Source organism: Lepidochelys olivacea, assembly GCF_965140295.1.
Source record: "Lepidochelys olivacea isolate rLepOli2 genome assembly, chromosome: 12".
Lineage (NCBI taxonomy): Eukaryota > Metazoa > Chordata > Testudines > Cheloniidae > Lepidochelys > Lepidochelys olivacea.
In genome coordinates this window covers 1,145,376-1,163,088 of record NC_140422.1, presented here as the reverse complement: position 1 = coordinate 1,163,088, position 17,713 = coordinate 1,145,376, and the positions used below count along the sequence as shown (strand labels likewise).

Sequence of the window (17,713 nt, the reverse complement as noted above, 5' to 3'; positions counted from 1 at the left end):
TCTAGTGCAGACTAGCCCTTAGCTATTCCAAACAGGGCACGTGCTTCGGGGGATATTTGGGCAGCTGTACCAGTGGCCCCAAAACCAGCCTTCTAGCTGTTCTACACTTCATAGGCCCTCACCTCCTGCTCAGGCTCAACAGAGAGAGGGAGGAGGAGACCCAATTCAAACTATTTGGGAGAAGAGCTTTAGGTGGCAGCCATCCTACATCCTAAAGGAGCAGGCCCTGGTACCAGAGGCTGCTTTGCAGGGGAGTCAGCCCAGTGGCTTGGGCTGTGCACAACTACAGCAGAGACTCAGGCTCAGTGTCCACACCTCTTGCTTCCCATCCTAGGAATGCTGTCGAGGAAGCACTTCTCATTGCTCTGCAGCTGCTCCCCTTCGCTTCATCTCCCGAGGGGCACTGAGGGATGCGGGAGCAAATCTCACCATGGTCACTGGACACAATATTGACTGGAGGATAGTAGGTGACAGAGTAGAGAGCGCGAGGGCTCCAGCAACACCTGGATGCTCCAAGAAGCTCCCAGATGGGATATGTCTTATTATCTGAGCTCGGCCCATTGTGGAGTCACCGCACTGAGCTGGCTTTCCCTGTCGGACCCCAGGAGCTCCCTGTGTATCCAACAGGCCTAGCTTCCCTCCCCTTTCCCTGGGGACATGGTCGCACAATGAACGTCTGTATTGAGATTCTGGTCTTGGAGGTGCCAAGAAGCACAAGCCCTGGGGGAGGGTCAGACAAGGCCAGACCTGCTGCAAGCCTCCCTCAGGCGACACTTACCATGCTGTTTTAGAGAGGGACTCTATGAAATCCGAGTGGAACAAGCGAATTGGCCGGTCCACAGGCTGATGCACCCACTCATCATATTTCTCCCCCAAATGGCCCACCTGCCAGAGCAATGGTTTGTACCAGTCCACGAGATCCTAGGGGAGCAGAGAACAGGGGGCAAGAACCTTTAGAACCAAGTCGCTAAGCCATTTTACATTCCTCACCTAGCACAATCCCTTACTGAGTATTACTGGGTGATGTCCATATCTCCCATGGAACATCAGGGTGAGCCAGACAGCTTATTCAACCTGCATCCAAGAACTTCTCCCCTATACAGAGCAACACCTAAGGGACTTTACCCAGGCTCAAGGTTAAGATTGCTACATTAATATGAGCTAGGACACTTCCCCAGGCCGGGGAGCTGACCGGCTATGCAAAAATTAAAAACGGTAACATTGTATGTCCATCATAGACTGAGCTGTTTGGTTCAAGGAGCTGAATCTATTAGAGTTAGGTGGGAAGAAAGGACCTCTTTCTTGCCCCTACTCCCCCTGCCCCACCAGCGACTCCTGCAGTGAAGCTCTCAATTGTTGGTAACCCAGGGGTCACTTTCATATTTGATTTTAAAAGCTGCCACCGAACTACCACAGAACTTTCATCCCTCTGCACAAACCCCCAGTGGCTGCAGAGGGAAAGACTAGGGGGTTCGTAAGCCCAGAGGGTGCAGGAGAGATATCGTACTGCTGGCTAAACGATGGCAGCACAGAATTACAATCAGCTCTCAGTATTGGAAATGGTGAGTGCTGCTCACTTTAATACTCATGTTATTATTTGAGCTCCTCTGTGGGCCAGAATTTTTTTCTCCCTAGCATTAGAAGTATGGAAGTGTCCAGAGAGTTTTTTGTAAGACACTGTGTTTACCTGCACTGAGATATATGAGAGACACATACACTCCCTCCCTCGCACTGTGATCAGACAGGCAGATCCCTGTGGCAAGCCGGCCCCCTAAATTATGCAGCAAAGCCCTCTGCAGCCCTTGGGGGTTTGTGCAGAAGGATGAAAGTTCTGTGGCAGTTGGTGCCAGCTTTTAAAATTGAATATGAAAGTGACAACTGAGAGCTTCACTGCAGGAGTCGCTGGTGGGACAGGGGGAGGAGGAGGTTTGGCAGCTGGGTGGGGGACAGGGAAGACAATTTAGGGTGGGGATGATCAGAAGTGCTCTGTGCTGGCCTGATGTTGCTTTCCCTGAAGTCAGTGGAGCCAGAGCTCACTGGAGGCTGAGCACTTACAAACGCCCTCACCCTTGCTTTATCACAGGCAGTGAGTACAGGAGACCAAGGTATCGTGGCTAGATCGCTGGGGCTGGGGCTGCTCAGGTTCCCTTGCTGATTCTCTGTGCCAGGAGGTGCTGCACACCATAATCCTCCGAACTGTTTGAATGCCCGGATCTCACAGGAATGATTACACCCTGGTTTACGCTCTCCTAAGCGAGCTGTGCTGTGCTTTCGCTCAGAGATGACACTGCAGCACCTGCCACCTCCTGCTGTCCATCATGCCATCCTAGTGCTGCACCGGAAGTGAGCAGGAGACATGTGGGAACGGGGTGGACCAGCCATTCCAGGCTGCCACACACGAGAGCAGCTTACTCTGCAATGTCTTCATTCCCCCTTTGCAAAGATATTTGGTGCTTACCAAGAGCAGGCGAGGGACACGTTCGGGAGGTATTGCACCAATTGGTGACTCCAGATGAACAATTACTGAAAGGACAGCTGGAGTGTGAGCTCCAGTGGGTGAGGAATGGAGCACAGCAGGGACAAGAGGCAGAAAGGGGAGTAGTGATATTTTACGTCCTGGGTGAAGAGACTGTAACAGCCATAGTGGAGTCACTCAGGCAGCCCTGGGTGTGCTCTACCACAGCACTGAGAGCCAGAGAAAGAAACACGTTAGTGCAGAAAAATCCGACTGTGTCTGAGAAACTCTCTCCGCATGGCATAGTCTGAGCAGCCTGAGACGGCAAGGAAACCCCTGGGCCCTTGAAGCCATCCATGCCCCCTGCAGAGGCATTTCTGTACCCTGGGCGCTAATATAGACCACAAATTGGAATTCCAGGAGATCTGACAAACAAGACTGCAGCTGCTTCACGATGGCAGGCGGCCCACTGGCTGCATATCCAGACCCTGCCTGCCTGGGCACAGTCGAGGAAGTACCCCTTCACATAGAATCATAGAATATCAGGGTTGGAAGGGACCTCAGGAGGTCATTGAGTCCAACCCCCTGCTCAAAGCAGGACCAATCCCCAACTAAATCATCCCAGCCAGGGCTTTGTCAAGCCTCACCTTAAAAACTTCTAAGGAAGGAGATTCCACCACCTCCCTAGGTAACGCATTCCAGTGTTTCACCACCCTCCTAGTGAAAAAGTTTTTCCTAATATCCAATCTAAACCTCCACCACTGTAACTTGAGACCATTACTCCTTGTTCTGTCATCTGCTACCACTGAGAACAGTCTAGATCCATCCTCTATGGAACCCCCTTTCAGGTAGTTGAAAGCAGCTATCAAATCCCCCCTCATTCTTCTCTTCTGCAGACTAAACAATCCCAGTTCCCTCAGCCTCTCCTCATAACTCATGTGTTCCAGTCCCCTCATCATTTTTGTTGACCTCCGCTGGACTCTTTCCAATTTTTCCACATCCTTCTTGTAGTGTGGGGCCCAAATCTGGACACTGTACTCCAGATGAGGCCTCACCAATGTCGAATAGAGGTGAACGATCACGTCCCTCGATCTGCTCGCTATGCCCCTACTTATGCATCCCAAAATGCCATTGGCCTTCTTGGCAACAAGGGCACACTGTTGACTCATATCCAGCTTCTCGTGCACTGTAACCCCTAGGTCCTTTTCTGCAGAACTGCTGCCGAAGCATTCAGTCCCTAGTCTGTAGCAGTGCATGAGATTCTTCCATCTTAAGTGCAGGACTCTGCACTTGTCCTTGTTGAACCTCATCAGATTTCTTTTGGCCCAATCCTCCGATTTGTCTAGGGCCCTCTGTAGCCTATCCCTACCCTCCATCGTATCTACCTCTCCTCCCACTTTAGTGTCATTTGCAAACTTGCTGAGGGTGCAATCCACACCATCCTCCAGGTCATTTATGAAGATATTGAACAAAACCGGACTGAAGAGCTCTGCCTTGGTACACGCAGCGGGGTTGTAGAGATGCAATCTGTGCAGTCAAAGGGCATGTCTACGTGGCAAAAAACAAAACCAAACCCATCCCAGTTGCAGTGAGTCTTAGATCCCAGGTCATCTGCCTGGGGCTCATGCTATCGGGCTAAAAATAGCAGCAGAGCTGCTCCCGCTCGGGCTCTAAGTCCCACCCACCTCGCTGGGTTTCAGAGCCTGAGTGGGAACGGCTACGCTGCTCTTTTTAGACCTGTAGCAAGAGCCCGCAGCAGCTGACCTGGGCTCAGACTGGCTGCGGTGGGGTTTTGGGCAGTATAGATGCGCCCAGAGATGCTGCAAGTCAAGTTTGCAGGTTTGCTTCCAGAGCAGCAGCCTCAGAAGGGGCCAGTGGCTCTGACATTGGAGCCTCCTTTTCCGGCTCTAGGAGCTGGGAAGCCTGGCACACACCCGCTCCAGGCACACCTTAGCTCAGAGCTGCCAGGTGTGCTATACGCACAGGGTTCCAGGGCTGCCCAAATGAGTCCTTCCATCCAGTCCCTCCCACGGTTGCACAGTGGCCCCTCCACATCCTGCTCCACTGACACGGACAAGGTGCAGGCAGCATGCCCAGAGCAACGTCCTTGTGCACAGACACACTCCATATGTCTGGCTAGGCCGGAGGGCTCTGCCTGGGTCACCCTGAGATGCCCATATCTAGTTGGGGCAGCTTGATTAGGCAGTGCAAGCGTGCAGCGGTTTCTTCTGTGGGACTAATGCATCTCACAGCTGCAGGGTGTTTCTAGATGGCAGCCCAGTAGCACACGGTCCCACCCAAAGCCAGCAGCAGTTTCATGCGTTAGCCAATTCTGTTATCCTTTGTGGTATTTGGGTCAGGGCAAGGAAGCACAGGTGGCTTGATGGTGCCAGGTGGGAGGTGGTGGAGGCCCCCTGCACGTCAGCGAAGCCAACCACGATGCTAACCCTCTCTCCCACAAACAGCAGGGTGAGCCAGATAACCTGCGGTGCTCATGTGCAAACACAGCAATGCCTCAGGCGCTTTCCACAGGCTCAAGGTGAAAGCTGCTGGATCACTAGGGGCTGGAGCACATTTCCAGGCATCCAAACCCTGACAGGGCAAGGAAACAAACTGTCAGCAAAGGTGCCAAGAGCAGCCTGAGATGTTTCATTTTAGAGACACTTGAAGCAGTCAGCAGCCAGCACAACTTGAAAGAACCTCTTCTAGTGACCATTAGATTGGCCTTCCGGGACCCCAAGGAGAAGGAGCTTACAGCATTCCCTAGAGTTTGTAGTTTCTTGACTGCAAAGAGCTCCCAGCACATTTGCTGAAGGGACAGGGTTTGTTCCCCGAACTGTAGCTATAACTGTGTCGCCCAAACTGAAGGGCGCAAAAAAAGGTTACACATGCCAGAAGCAAGTGCCATGGGATTCGCTTCCCTCCGTGTGAGCGACAGGCTCCCTTTCTGAGACACACCAGTAGCCAGTAAAAGAGCATGTGGAGTAGAGGTAACTTTGGGACTCTCAGGAGAGGAAGAGTCGAGCTGCCAGCACCCGTTTCTGCCTGCTGAAGAGAGCTGGTTAATGAAGCCGCCTGGCTGCTGACCATGACTCATGGTACTGACTGTGTGAAAGGCGAGTCAATCTAGGGAGATAAATATCGCTTCCTCCTTTATCCCTCCCATGCCTCAGGACAGATTCTGCTCCGGCCCAGCTACTTGGCTAGGCATTGCTCAAGGAAGTCAGAGTGTCGCTATGACAACATGGCATCCAAGCCATGTTATGAGTCATTTGGCTTATCTGATGGACTGTAGTGTCACATACCAGCTCATTACAGTGCCTGCCTGTGCCACACCCCAGGGCGCCCTGGGTTGTGAGCATAGGCGGCAGATATTGTAGGCTGGAGAAGTCTGTGCTCCCCCAAACAGCCTGGTGTGGCCCTGCTTACGCTCCATCCCCAGGCCTCCTCCTGCCTGCTGTTCCCTTCTGTTGGCAAGAGCTGCGGTGCACACAAGACCCCCAGGCTGGAGACATGCCGTGCCACCCGTCCTCCCAGTGCTGGAGCTGTGCTGCCTGGTGCTCTGGGGCCACACCACCTGGAGCTCTGGGGCTGGGGACAGGTGAGGGGGTGCTCCAGTGGTGGAGGGGGTGCTCCAGTGGTGGAGGGGGACAGATGGGGCGGGGCCTTGTGCAGACGGGGAGGGGCCCGGGGCTAGCCTCCCCCAAGGGCACGTTCACCCACCACCCACGGTTGGGAGGCATCTCGCCAGCACCTGCCCTCAGCATGAGACAGCTTTGTCCCCAGCCTCTGGTAGCACAAACCCTGCCTTCCAGAACTCCACAGGCCTCACTTTTTCTCTTTCCCTCAGAGACAGGGAAGTGTTATTGCCATTACACAAGCATCTGGAATATCGCGTGGTGTTCTGGTCTCCCAAGTTTAAGAAAGATGAATTCAGACTGGAACAGGTGCAGAGGATGGTGATCGAGGAATGATAAACCTACCTTGTAAGAGGCGAGTCAAAGAGCTTGGCTTGTTTAGCCTCACCAAATGAAGGCTGAGGGGAGATAGGATCACTCTCTATAAATACATCACATATACAAATACCAAGGAGGGAGGGGAGTTATCTAAGTTAAGCGTCAATGTGGACACAAGAACAAGTTCCATCAACAAGTTTAAGCTTGAAATTAGATGAAGGTTTTTAACCATCAGAGGAGTGAAGTTCTGAAGCAGCCTCCCAAGGGGAGCAGTGAGGGCAAAAAAAACCTAACTGGCTTCAAGACTGAGCTTGATAAGTTTATGGTGGGGATGGTGCGATGAGACCACCTACAATGGTATGTGGCCCATAGGTGACTGCCTGTAGCAAAAGTCCCCAACAGCTAGAGACAGGGCACTAGATAGGGCAGGCTCTGGGTTACTAAAGAATTCTTTCCCAGGTGTCTGGTTGGTGGGTCTTGCCCACATGCTCAGGGTCGAATGGATAGCCATATTTGGTGTTGATAAGGAATTTTCCCCTGGTCAGATTGGCAAAGACCCTGGGGTTTTTTTTGCCTTCCTCTGCAGTGTGGGGCACGTGTCACCTGCAGGTTTAAACTAGTGCAAATGGTGGATTCTCTGTAACTTGAAGTCTTGACTTAAAGATGTGAAGATTTCAGTAACTCAGGGCTTGTCTACACTGGCAAGTTTTGTTGCCAAAAACTGCCTTTTGGTGACAAAACAGCAAGAGGCTACACACTACACTGGCTCTGTGAATGAGGGGAAAGCAGTGGACATGTTATTCCTTGACTTTAGCAAAGCTTTTGATATGGTCTCCCACAATATTCTTTCCAGCAAATTAAAGAAGAATGGGCTAGACGAATGGACTATAAGGTAGATAGAAAGCTGGCTAGATCATCGGGCTTAACGAGTATTGATCAATGGCTCCATGTCTAGTTGACGGCTGGTATCAAGTGGAGTGCCCTAAGGGTCAGGCCTCGAGCCGGTTTTCTTCAATATCCTCATTAATGATCTGGAGGATGGTGTGGATTGCACCCTTAGCAAGTTTGAAGAGGATACTAAACTGGGAGGAGTGGTAGGAGGGTAGGGATAGGAATCAGAGGGACCTGAATAAATTGGAGGATTGGGCCAAAAGAAATCGGATGAGGTTCAACAAGGACAAGTGCAGAGTCCTGCACTTATGAAGGAAGAATCCCATGCACTGCTACAGGCTGGGGACCGACTGGCTAGGCAGCAGTTCTGCAGAAAAGGACCTAGGGATTACAGTGGATAAGAAGCTGGATATGAATCAGCAGTGTGCCCTCATTGCCAAGAAGGCCAATGGTATACTTGGCTGTATTAGTGGGAGCATTGTCAGCAGATAGAGGAAAGTGATTATTCCTCTCTATTCGGCACTGGTGAGGCCACACCTGGAGTATTGCATCCAGTTTTGGTTCCCCCACTACAGAAGGGATGTGGACAAATTGGAGAGAGTCCAGCAGAGAGCAATGAAAATTATTAGGGGGCTGGGACACATGACTTACAAGGAGAGACTGAGGGAACTGGGGTTATTTAGTCTGCAGAAGAGAAGAGTGAGAGAGGATTTGATAGCAGCCTTCAATTACCTGAAGGGAGGTTCCAAAGAGGATGGAGTTTGGCTGTTCTCAGTGGTGGCAGATGACCAAACAAGGAGTAATGGTCTCAAGTTGCAGTGGGGGAGGTCTAGGTTTGATATCAGGAAACACTATTTCACCAGGAGGGTGGTGAAACACTGGAATGCGTTACCTAGGGAGATGGTGGAATCTCCATCCTTGGAGGTTTTTAAGGTCAGGCTTGACAAAGCCCTGGCTGGGACGATGTAGTTGGGGTTGGTCCTGCTTTGAGCAGGGGGTTGGACTAGATGACCTCCTGAGGTCCCTTCCAACCCTGATATTCTAGGATTCTAACTTGCCAACACAGGAGGCTTCACTCATGCTACAGTGACAACAGCTTCATGTATTGTAGTTGTCAAAGGGCCTGGCCACAGAGGAAATCACTCTCTACCTCCCCCATCCCTCCCAGTCCCAGTAGGTGAAACCTACAAGAACAGGAGGATGGGAAAGGCCCATCTGCACAAGACCAGTCCACGGAGTTCATGTCCAGAACTCCTCTTCCTGGCCCCTAGACTCATTTGTACATAGTCACTTGGCAGCGCGGTGCAGCATGTGTTAGCTGCCAGATCTCGGAAGCAAGTCAGGGACACTTGTTAATCAAATAGGGACAATTTCCCTCCCATAACCCTGGCCACAGAGAGGTTCACACAGTCTCAGCATAACTGCCATTGTTGCCCCAGTCAAATTTGAGCACCAATTTGATTTCCTCCAGCCCCTGCCTCTGACAGCAGTGCTTGGGGAGCAGCCAGTGGGATGGTGTAGGCGAGAGATGTGGGGAGGCCCACACAAGAGCTCAGCGCAGAGTAGGCAGATGGTGGAGCAGCATGACTGTGGATGGAGAAGGGTGCTGGCTGATGGGAGGTGCGGATTCCATGGGCCAGAGTGCAATGAAACAGGAAGGAGAAAGGAGATGCAAGGGGAGGCCAGAGCCATAGGACAGCTATATAATTCTCTTGGTAACTTCTGCCTCATGGTCCCCTCATCCACAGCTGCATGCCTAGGTAGTAGATCAGACACTAGCGGAAAAGTTTGATGTTCCCGACACCGTTCTTGCTCCAGAGTTCCTGCCACCCGGGACAAGTGTTTACAAGCAAGCATCAGCCCAGCAAATAAGGGAGAGAACATGCAATTTGCTTTAAAAAAAGCACTCAGTTCTAGACACCTGCAGACCCTAGCAGAGCAGTCTGCCAACACGATCTTGTCTCCTCAGTGCAAGCAGAGAGTGGAAATGCATGCAGCCCTCATGCTCTTGCAGAGAGTAAGGGAAGCTTGTAGGGGACTTCCTATGTCCACAAGCAGTCTCTGCTCGAGGCTGTCTGTCACGCGACTGCGACAGGCAATTCCAATCATGCACTCATATTCCCTTGCCTGCAGCGAGACAGAGGCTGGCCAGTCACTTGAGCCCAATATTTAGGGGGTTTCTGATCCTATCAGGCTGTGGAAGTTCACACCCCAGAGAGTGGTTTCCATGGAACCAGTCCCTTCTGGAGCGGTGACCAGAGGCAGCTAATGGGAGTTTTGGAGGGAAAAAGCTGCAGGCTCCGTGCTGGGAGGCAGCGGGACGTGGTGAGTGGCGCGTTTGGGCCAGCTCTGGGTTGCTCTCTGTGTACAAGCTGTGGAGCTGGGCTGTGAGGCTTAGCCCTTGGAGCTTTGATTCCCCCCTCTTCCCCCAAATCCAATGGCTGGGAGTTGAAGCTAGACAAATTCAGACTGGAAACAAGGTGTACATTTTTAAGGAAGAGCAATTAACCACTGGAACAATTTACTAGGGGTCATGGTGGATTCTCTATCACTGACAATTGTTAAATCAAGACGGGAGGTTTTTCTAGGAATGACTCTGCCTAGGAATGACTTTGGGGTGGGTCTCTGGCCCGTGCTATACAGGAGATCAGGGTACATGATCATAATAGTCCTTTCTGGACTTGGAATCTATCACCAGCAAAGCAACCAGCACACCAGTCTACACAGTCAGGGCCCTGGCACTCCAACCCAGGGGAGAATGGGCCAAACATTAGTGACAGAGGATGTGGAAAAAGCTAATGTACTCAATGCTTTTTTTGCCTCTGTCTTCACTAATAAGGTCAGCTCCCAGACTGCTGCGCTGGGCATCACAACATGGAGAATAGATGGCCAGCCCTCTGTGGAGAAAGAGGTGGTTAGGGACTATTTAGAAAAGCTGGACGTACACAAGTCCATGGGGCTGGACGAGTTGCATCCGAGAGTGCTAAAGGAATTGGCGGCTGTGATTGCAGAGCCATTGGCCATTATCTTTGAAAACTCGTGGCGAACGGGGGAAGTCCCGGGTGACTGGAAAAAGGCTAATGTAGTGCCAATCTTTAAAAAAGGGAAGGAGGAGGATCCTGGGAACTACAGGCCAGTCAGCCTCACCTCAGTCCCCAGAAAAATCATGGAGCAGGTCCTCAAAGAATCAATCCTGAAGCACTTACATGAGAGGAAAGTGATCAGGAACAGTCAGCATGGATTCACCAAGGGAAGGTCATGCCTGACTAATCTAATCGCCTTCTATGATGAGATTACTGGTTCTGTGGATGAAGGGAAAGCAGTGGATGTATTGTTTCTTGACATTAGCAAAGCTTTTGACATGGTCTCCCACTTGTCAGCAAGTTAAAGAAGTATGGGCTGGATGAATGCACTATAAGGTGGGTAGAAAGTTGGCTAGATTGTCGGGCTCAACGGGTAGTGATCAATGGCTCCATGTCTAGTTGGCAGCCGGTGTCAAGTGGAGTGCCCCAGGGGTCGGTCCTGGGGCCGGTTTTGTTCAATATCTTCATAAATGATCTGGAGGATGGTGTAGATTGCACTCTCAGCAAATTTGCGGATGATACTAAACTGGGAGGAGTGGTAGATACGCTGGAGGGGAGGGATAGGATACAGAGGGACCTAGACAAATTGGAGGATTGGGCCAAAAGAAATCTGATGAGGTTCAATAAGGATAAGTGCAGGGTCCTGCACTTAGGACGGAGGAATCCAATGCACAGCTACAGACTAGGGACCGAATGGCTAGGCAGCAGTTCTGCGGAAAAGGACCTCAGGGTGACAGTGGACGAGAAGCTGGATATGAGTCAGCAGTGTGCCCTTGTTGCCAAGAAGTCCAATGGCATTTTGGGATGTATAAGTAGGGGCATAGCGAGCAGATCAAGGGACGTGATCGTCCCCCTCTATTTGACATTGGTGAGGCCTCATCTGGAGTACTGTGTCCAGTTTTGGGCCCCACACTACAAGAAGGATGTGGATAAATTGGAGAGAGTCCAGCGAAGGGCAACAAAAATGATGAGGGGTCTGGAACACATGACTTATGAGGAGAGGCTGAGGGAGCTGGGATTGTTTAGTCTGCAGAAGAGAAGAATGAGGGGGGATTTGATAGCTGCTTTCAACTACCTGAGAGGTGGTTCCAGAGAGGATGGTTCTAGACTATTCTCAGTGGTAGAAGAGGACATGACAAGGAGTAATGGTCTCAAGTTGCAGTGGGGGAGGTTTAGGTTGGATATTAGGAAAAACTTTTTCACTAGGAGGGTGGTGAAACACTGGAATGCGTTACCTAGGGAGGTGGTGGAATCTCCTTCCTTAGAAGTTTTTAAGGTCAGGCTTGACAAAGCCCTGGCTGGGATGATTTAATTGGGGATTGGTCCTGCTTTGAGCAGGGGGTTGGACTAGATGACCTCCTGAGGTCCCTTCCAACCCTGATATTCTATGATTCTATGAAACTGGGCAGAACATTAGAGCTCAGCTAATAAATGAAGTGATCACACCTGGCTGATACTGCCCTTATTTAGGTAAGGGAGGTTTCATCATTTATAATCTTTCACATTTAAAAGTTTTAAGAACAAAGTCATCAAACCCTTCCCCCTAACGTAGATGAGTTCATTCATGAAATACAAGAGCTGGGCCCGCTCCTTTCTGTCCCACCCTGGCTTCTCCCTGCAGTCCCCCCACTCCAGTAGGGGAGCCCGTTCCTCCCCAGAGCGACAGGCAGTGCTAAAATGCCCAGACATTGTGTCTTCCAGACCAGCAATATTTCCTTGGGGCTTAAGGCAGCGACTACACCAGGAAGCGTCTAGCTGTCTCATCTGCTCCTCCCCAGAATCACTTTGCAACCGCAATCTGGTTCAGCCACATTTCAAACACTGTCCAGGCTGCTTTGCTCCAGGCAGTGTGGGTGGGTTAAGTGCCTCCCCTCAGCCACACCCTTCTCTCCCCTGAAGGTCCCAGGGAAGGAGAAAGCTGGCCCACCCCGCAGCTGAAGTTCCCTAGGGAAAGGTGGGGATGAGTTGTCAGAAGCTGTACAGAGATATGCCAGGAATGACACAGAAGAGGAGAGGACGAATGGCTTCCCAGGTAGAGAATAGTGCCAGGATGGGGAGAGGGAAGGCTGCAAGCTCTGCCCGCAGGATGGGCCCTAGGAGCTCTCACGGACTAGATCCAATTTGCACCAGCTGCTTTAAGTCTGGCTGCTTCGGACAAATTGGAACCAGCTCTATGTCTGCAGCGTCACTCCCAGCCATGTTTGTGGCCCGAGCGTAAGTGGCCGAAGGGAACGTTCTGCATTTACCACCTTCCTTCCCTGGCGAAGGGAATTTCCTCTCCACAGCCATTCACTCCCAGATGGCTTTTAAAAGCAGCCAGACACCATGATTAGACTTTGCACTTCCAGCTCTTCCTATTCAAAGCACTTGCAGGCCTCTGGAGTCTCCCACCATGGTCAGGTATATCACCCTGCCTCATAGCACATCTGCTTCATCGCTGCAAAGGATCCATTCTGGGAAGCTGCGTGTTACTCACAGTTCAGAGCCCAAACAGCTAGTGAGGTCAAATTGTTTGTGTGGGGGTGGAGATGTAACCCTGCCTTCCCCCAGCTCCGTTAATAAGGACGTTTGAGAACCATATATCATGAGGGGACATCTGAAGCTGAGGGATGTAACCTGCATATTGAGCAAAATCTACTTGCCCAGCCCTGGTTATGGTAAGGGCGTGCGTCTAGCTGGAAACAGACTGTTGCACGTTGGCAGGCTGAGCAGGGGAGAGGGACTGGCCACATGACAGGGAACTGGAGTCTGGAACAGTGAGGGAGGCTCAAAGGAGGAGAGCAAGCATCTCCTTGTAAAGGGGGGAGACAAATGAGGCAGGTCTGGCAGGATTCTGGAGTTAGGGTTCTCACACTGGGGGTTGGTACCCTTCAGGGGGTCACAAGGTTATTACATGGGGGGTCGCAAGCTGTCAACCTCCACCCCAAACGTGGTTTGCCTCCAGCATTTATAATGGTGTTAAATATATAAAAAAGTGTTTTTAATTTATATGGGGGGTTGCACCCAGACTTGCTATGTGAAAGGAGTCACCAATACAAAAGTTTGAGAGCTACTACGCAAACAGTTAATACGCGAGTGTGTTCCAGACTGATTTTCCAGGCCTCAGGTGCCTCCTGGCTCTCTGCAGGGGCGCAAAGAGATATTGGTTTAGCCAGGACGCACTGGAATATGTGCAATTCTGGATACCCACAGACACATTAAAAAACACAGCCACCAGTCTACAGGGGAGTGTGGACAATGGGGTCTTATCCATTAAGGAGCTTGAACTGCCTCTCACTAGCTGTCTGGGGCAGCAGCATCTCACTCCAATAATGAACCATCCAGGGGTGTGAGGCTATGGGCTCCTACTCAGCCTTTCACCCCTTTTGGCTCCAGGCACACTGGGGGAGATCTACTTTGGAGAGATGTTTGTGTATCAGGATCCTGCCTAGGACAACCCTTGCGTCCTATGGGGGAGGACGCAGCCAAAGGTTTCTTAGGTGGGAGGGCTGGAAAGGAGCTTTTGGGTCATTCAGCCAGTCCTCTTCCAAACAACACCAAATATGAGCCCCAGGAGGATACAGGATGGATTGAAGAGAATTACAAGGGAGAACAGGAATGGAAAGAACTTGCAGCCAGAGGGAACAGGGGATAGACTGGAGAATAGCACCATCACCAGGAAAAGGCAGGTCTATGTGATTGGGGACTCTTTACTGAGAAGAATAGACAGGACTGTAACCAGAGCTGATCCAGAGAATAGGAGGGTGCGCTGTCTTCCAGGTGCTAAGATACAGGATGTAGACCTGAGGTTGAAAAGGATTCTAAAGGGAGCAGGAAAGAATCCCCTAATTATCCTTCATGTGGGAACAAATGATACGGCTAGATTCTCGCTGGAAAGTATTAAGGGAGACTATGCTAGGCTAGGGAAGACGTGTAAGGAAAATCGAGGCTCAGGTGATCTTTAGTGGGATTCTGCCTGTTCCTAGAGAAGCACAACAAAGGTGTGACAAGATTATGACTATCAACAGATGGCTCAGGCAGTGGTGCTATCAGGAGGGCTTTGGGATGTATGGCCACTGGGAGGCATTCATGGACAGAGGACAGTTCTCTCGGGATAGACTTCATCTGAGTAGGGAAGGAAATAGACTTCTAGGTTGGAGGCTGGCACAACTGATTAAGAGCTTTAAACTAGGAATTAGGGGGAGATGGTTGGGAGATGTCCAGGTAATCTCCACGCCGGATTTTAGCATTGAGAGGAAAGAAAACGAAGTAAGAGTGGATACAGCCGTGGGTAGGAGGAAGGGCAGTGTGGATACCAGTCTAATAGGTGATACTGGCTGTGGAATGACCGTGCCTAATCGGGTACAGAATGTGAGCGAGGCCAAACAGCAAAAATTAAGATGTTTGTACACCAGTGCGAGGAGCCTGGGTAACAAAATGGAGGAACTAGAGCTACTGGTGCAGGAAGTGAAACCAGGGGATAAAAGAAACAGGGTGGAATAGTCGTCACGACTGGGCTGCAGGTATTGAGGGGTCTGTGCTGTTTAGGAAAGACAGAAATAAAGGCAAAGGTGGTGGAGTAGCATTGTAGATCAATGATGAGGCAGATTGTAAAGAAATAAGAAGCGATGGAATGGATAAGATAGAGTCCGCCTGGGCAAAAATTACATTGGGGAAGAAAACTATTAGAGCCTGCCCTGGGATAGTGCTTGGGGTGTGCTAGAGACCGCCGGGATCTAATCTGGATATGGATAGAGCCCTCTTTAATGTTTTTAATGAAGTAAATACAAATGGAAACTGCATGATCATGGGAGACTTTAACTTCCCAGATATAGACTGGAGGACGAGTGCTAGTAATAATAACAGGGCTCAGATTTTCCTAGATGCGATAGCTGATGGATTCCTTCAGCAATTAGTTGCTGAACCGACTAGAGGGGATGCCATTTTAGATTTGGTTTTGGTGAGTAGTGAGGACCTCCTAGAAGAAATGGTTGTGGGGGATAATCTTGGCCCAAGTGATCATGAGCTAATTCAGTTCAAACTGAACGGAAGGATTAACAAAAATAAATCTGCAACTAGGGTTTTCGATTTCAAAAGGGCTGACTTCCAAAGTTAAGGAAATTAGTTAGGGAAGTGGATTGGACTGAAGAATTTATGGATCTAAAGGTAGAGGAGGCCTGGGATTATTTTAAATCAAAGCTGCAGAAGTTATCAGAAGCCTGCATCCCAAGAAAGGGGAAAAAATTCATAGGCAGGAGTTGTAGACCAAGCTGGATGAGCAAGCAACTCAGAGGTGATTAAGAAGAAGCAGAAAGCATACAGGGAGTGGAAGAAGGGAGGGATCAGCAAGGAAAGCTACCTTATTGAGGTCAGAACATGTAGGGATAAAGTGAGACAGGCTAAAAGTCAAGTAGAGTTGGACCTTGCAAGGGGAATTAAAACCAATAGTAAAAGGTTCTATAGCCATATAAATAAGAAGAAAACAAAGAAAGAAGACATGGGCTGCTAAACACCGAGGATGGAGTGGAGGTCAAGGATAATCTAGGCATGGCCCAATATTTAAACAAATACTTTGCCTCAGTCTTTAATAAGACTAAAGAGGATATTAGGGATAATGGTAGCAGGACAAATGGGAATGAGGATATGGAGGTAAATATTACCATATCTGAGGTAGAAGAGAAACCTCAAACAGCTTAATGGGAATAAATCAGGGGGCCCAGATAATCTTCATCCAAGAATATTAAAGGAATTGGCACATGAAATTGCAAGCCCATTAGCAAGAATTTTAATGAATCTGTAAACTCAGGGGTTGTACCGTATGATTGGAGAATTGCTAACCTAGTTCCTATTTTTAAGGAAGGGAAAAAAAGTGATCTGGGTAACTATAGGCCTGTTAGTTTGACATCTATAGTATGCAAGGTCTTGGAAAAAATTTTGAAGGAGAAGGTAGTTAAGGACATTTTGGTCAATGGTAATTGGGACAAAATACAAAACATGGTTTTACAAAAGGTAGATCGTGCCAAACCAACCTGATCTCCTTCTTTGAGAAAGGTTTCAGAGTAGCAGCCGTGTTAGTCTGTATTCGCAAAAAGAAAAGGAGGACTTGTGGCACCTTAGAGACTAACCAATTTATTAGAGCATAAGCTTTCGTGAGCTACAGCTCACTTCCTCAGATGCATATCGTGGAAACTGCAGCAGGCTTTATATATACACAGAGAATATGAAACAATACCTATTCCCACCCCACTGTCCTGCTGGTAATAGCTTATCTAAAGTGATTTCCAGCACAAATCCAGGTTTTCTCACCCTCCACCCCACCACACAAATTCACTCTCCTGCTGGTGATAGCCCATCCAAAGTGACAACTCTTTACACAATGTGCATGACAATCAAGCTGGGCTATTTCCTGCATAAATCCAGGTTCTCACATCCCCCCCACCCCCATACACACACAAACTCACTCTCCTGCTGGTAATAGCTCATCCAAACTGACCACTCTTCAAGTTAAAATCCAAGTTAAACCAGAACATCTGGGGGGGGGGGGGGGGGTAGGAAAAAACAAGAGGAAACAGGCTACCTTGCATAATGACTTAGCCACTCCAAGTCTCTATTTAAGCCTAAATTAATAGTATCCAATTTGCAAATGAATTCCAATTCAGCAGTTTCTCGCTGGAGTCTGGATTTGAAGTTTTTTTGTTTTAAGATAGCGACCTTCATGTCTGTGATCGCGTGACCAGAGAGATTGAAGTGTTCTCCGACTGGTTTATGAATGTTACAATTCTTGACATCTGATTCATAAACCAGTCGGAGAACACTTCAATCTCTCTGGTCACGCGATCACAGACATGAAGGTCGCTATCTTAAAACAAAAAAACTTCAAATCCAGACTCCAGCGAGAAACTGCTGAATTGGAATTCATTTGCAAATTGGATACTATTAATTTAGGCTTAAATAGAGACTTGGAGTGGCTAAGTCATTATGCAAGGTAGCCTGTTTCCTCTTGTTTTTTCCTACCCCCCCCCCCCAGATGTTCTGGTTTAACTTGGATTTTAACTTGAAGAGTGGTCAGTTTGGATGAGCTATTACCAGCAGGAGAGTGAGTTTGTGTGTGTATGGGGGTGGGGGGGATGTGAGAACCTGGATTTATGCAGGAAATAGCCCAGCTTGATTGTCATGCACATTGTGTAAAGAGTTGTCACTTTGGATGGGCTATCACCAGCAGGAGAGTGAATTTGTGTGGGGGGGTGGAGGGTGAGAAAACCTGGATTTGTGCTGGAAATCACTTTAGATAAGCTATTACCAGCAGGACAGTGGGGTGGGAATAGGTATTGTTTCATATTCTCTGTGTA

The 17,713-nt window shown here is 49.6% G+C and overlaps 1 protein-coding gene across 1 annotated transcript in view; it reads right to left on the bottom strand.

Annotated features, from left to right (window-relative positions):
• FA2H (fatty acid 2-hydroxylase) overlaps positions 1-17,713 on the bottom strand; it is a 76,185-nt gene that overhangs the window by 13,498 nt on the left and 44,974 nt on the right. The window contains exon 3 of the mRNA XM_084644281.1: positions 779-921. Coding sequence (XP_084500407.1) covers positions 779-921 — 143 coding nt within the window. The remainder of the gene's footprint in view (positions 1-778; positions 922-17,713) is intronic.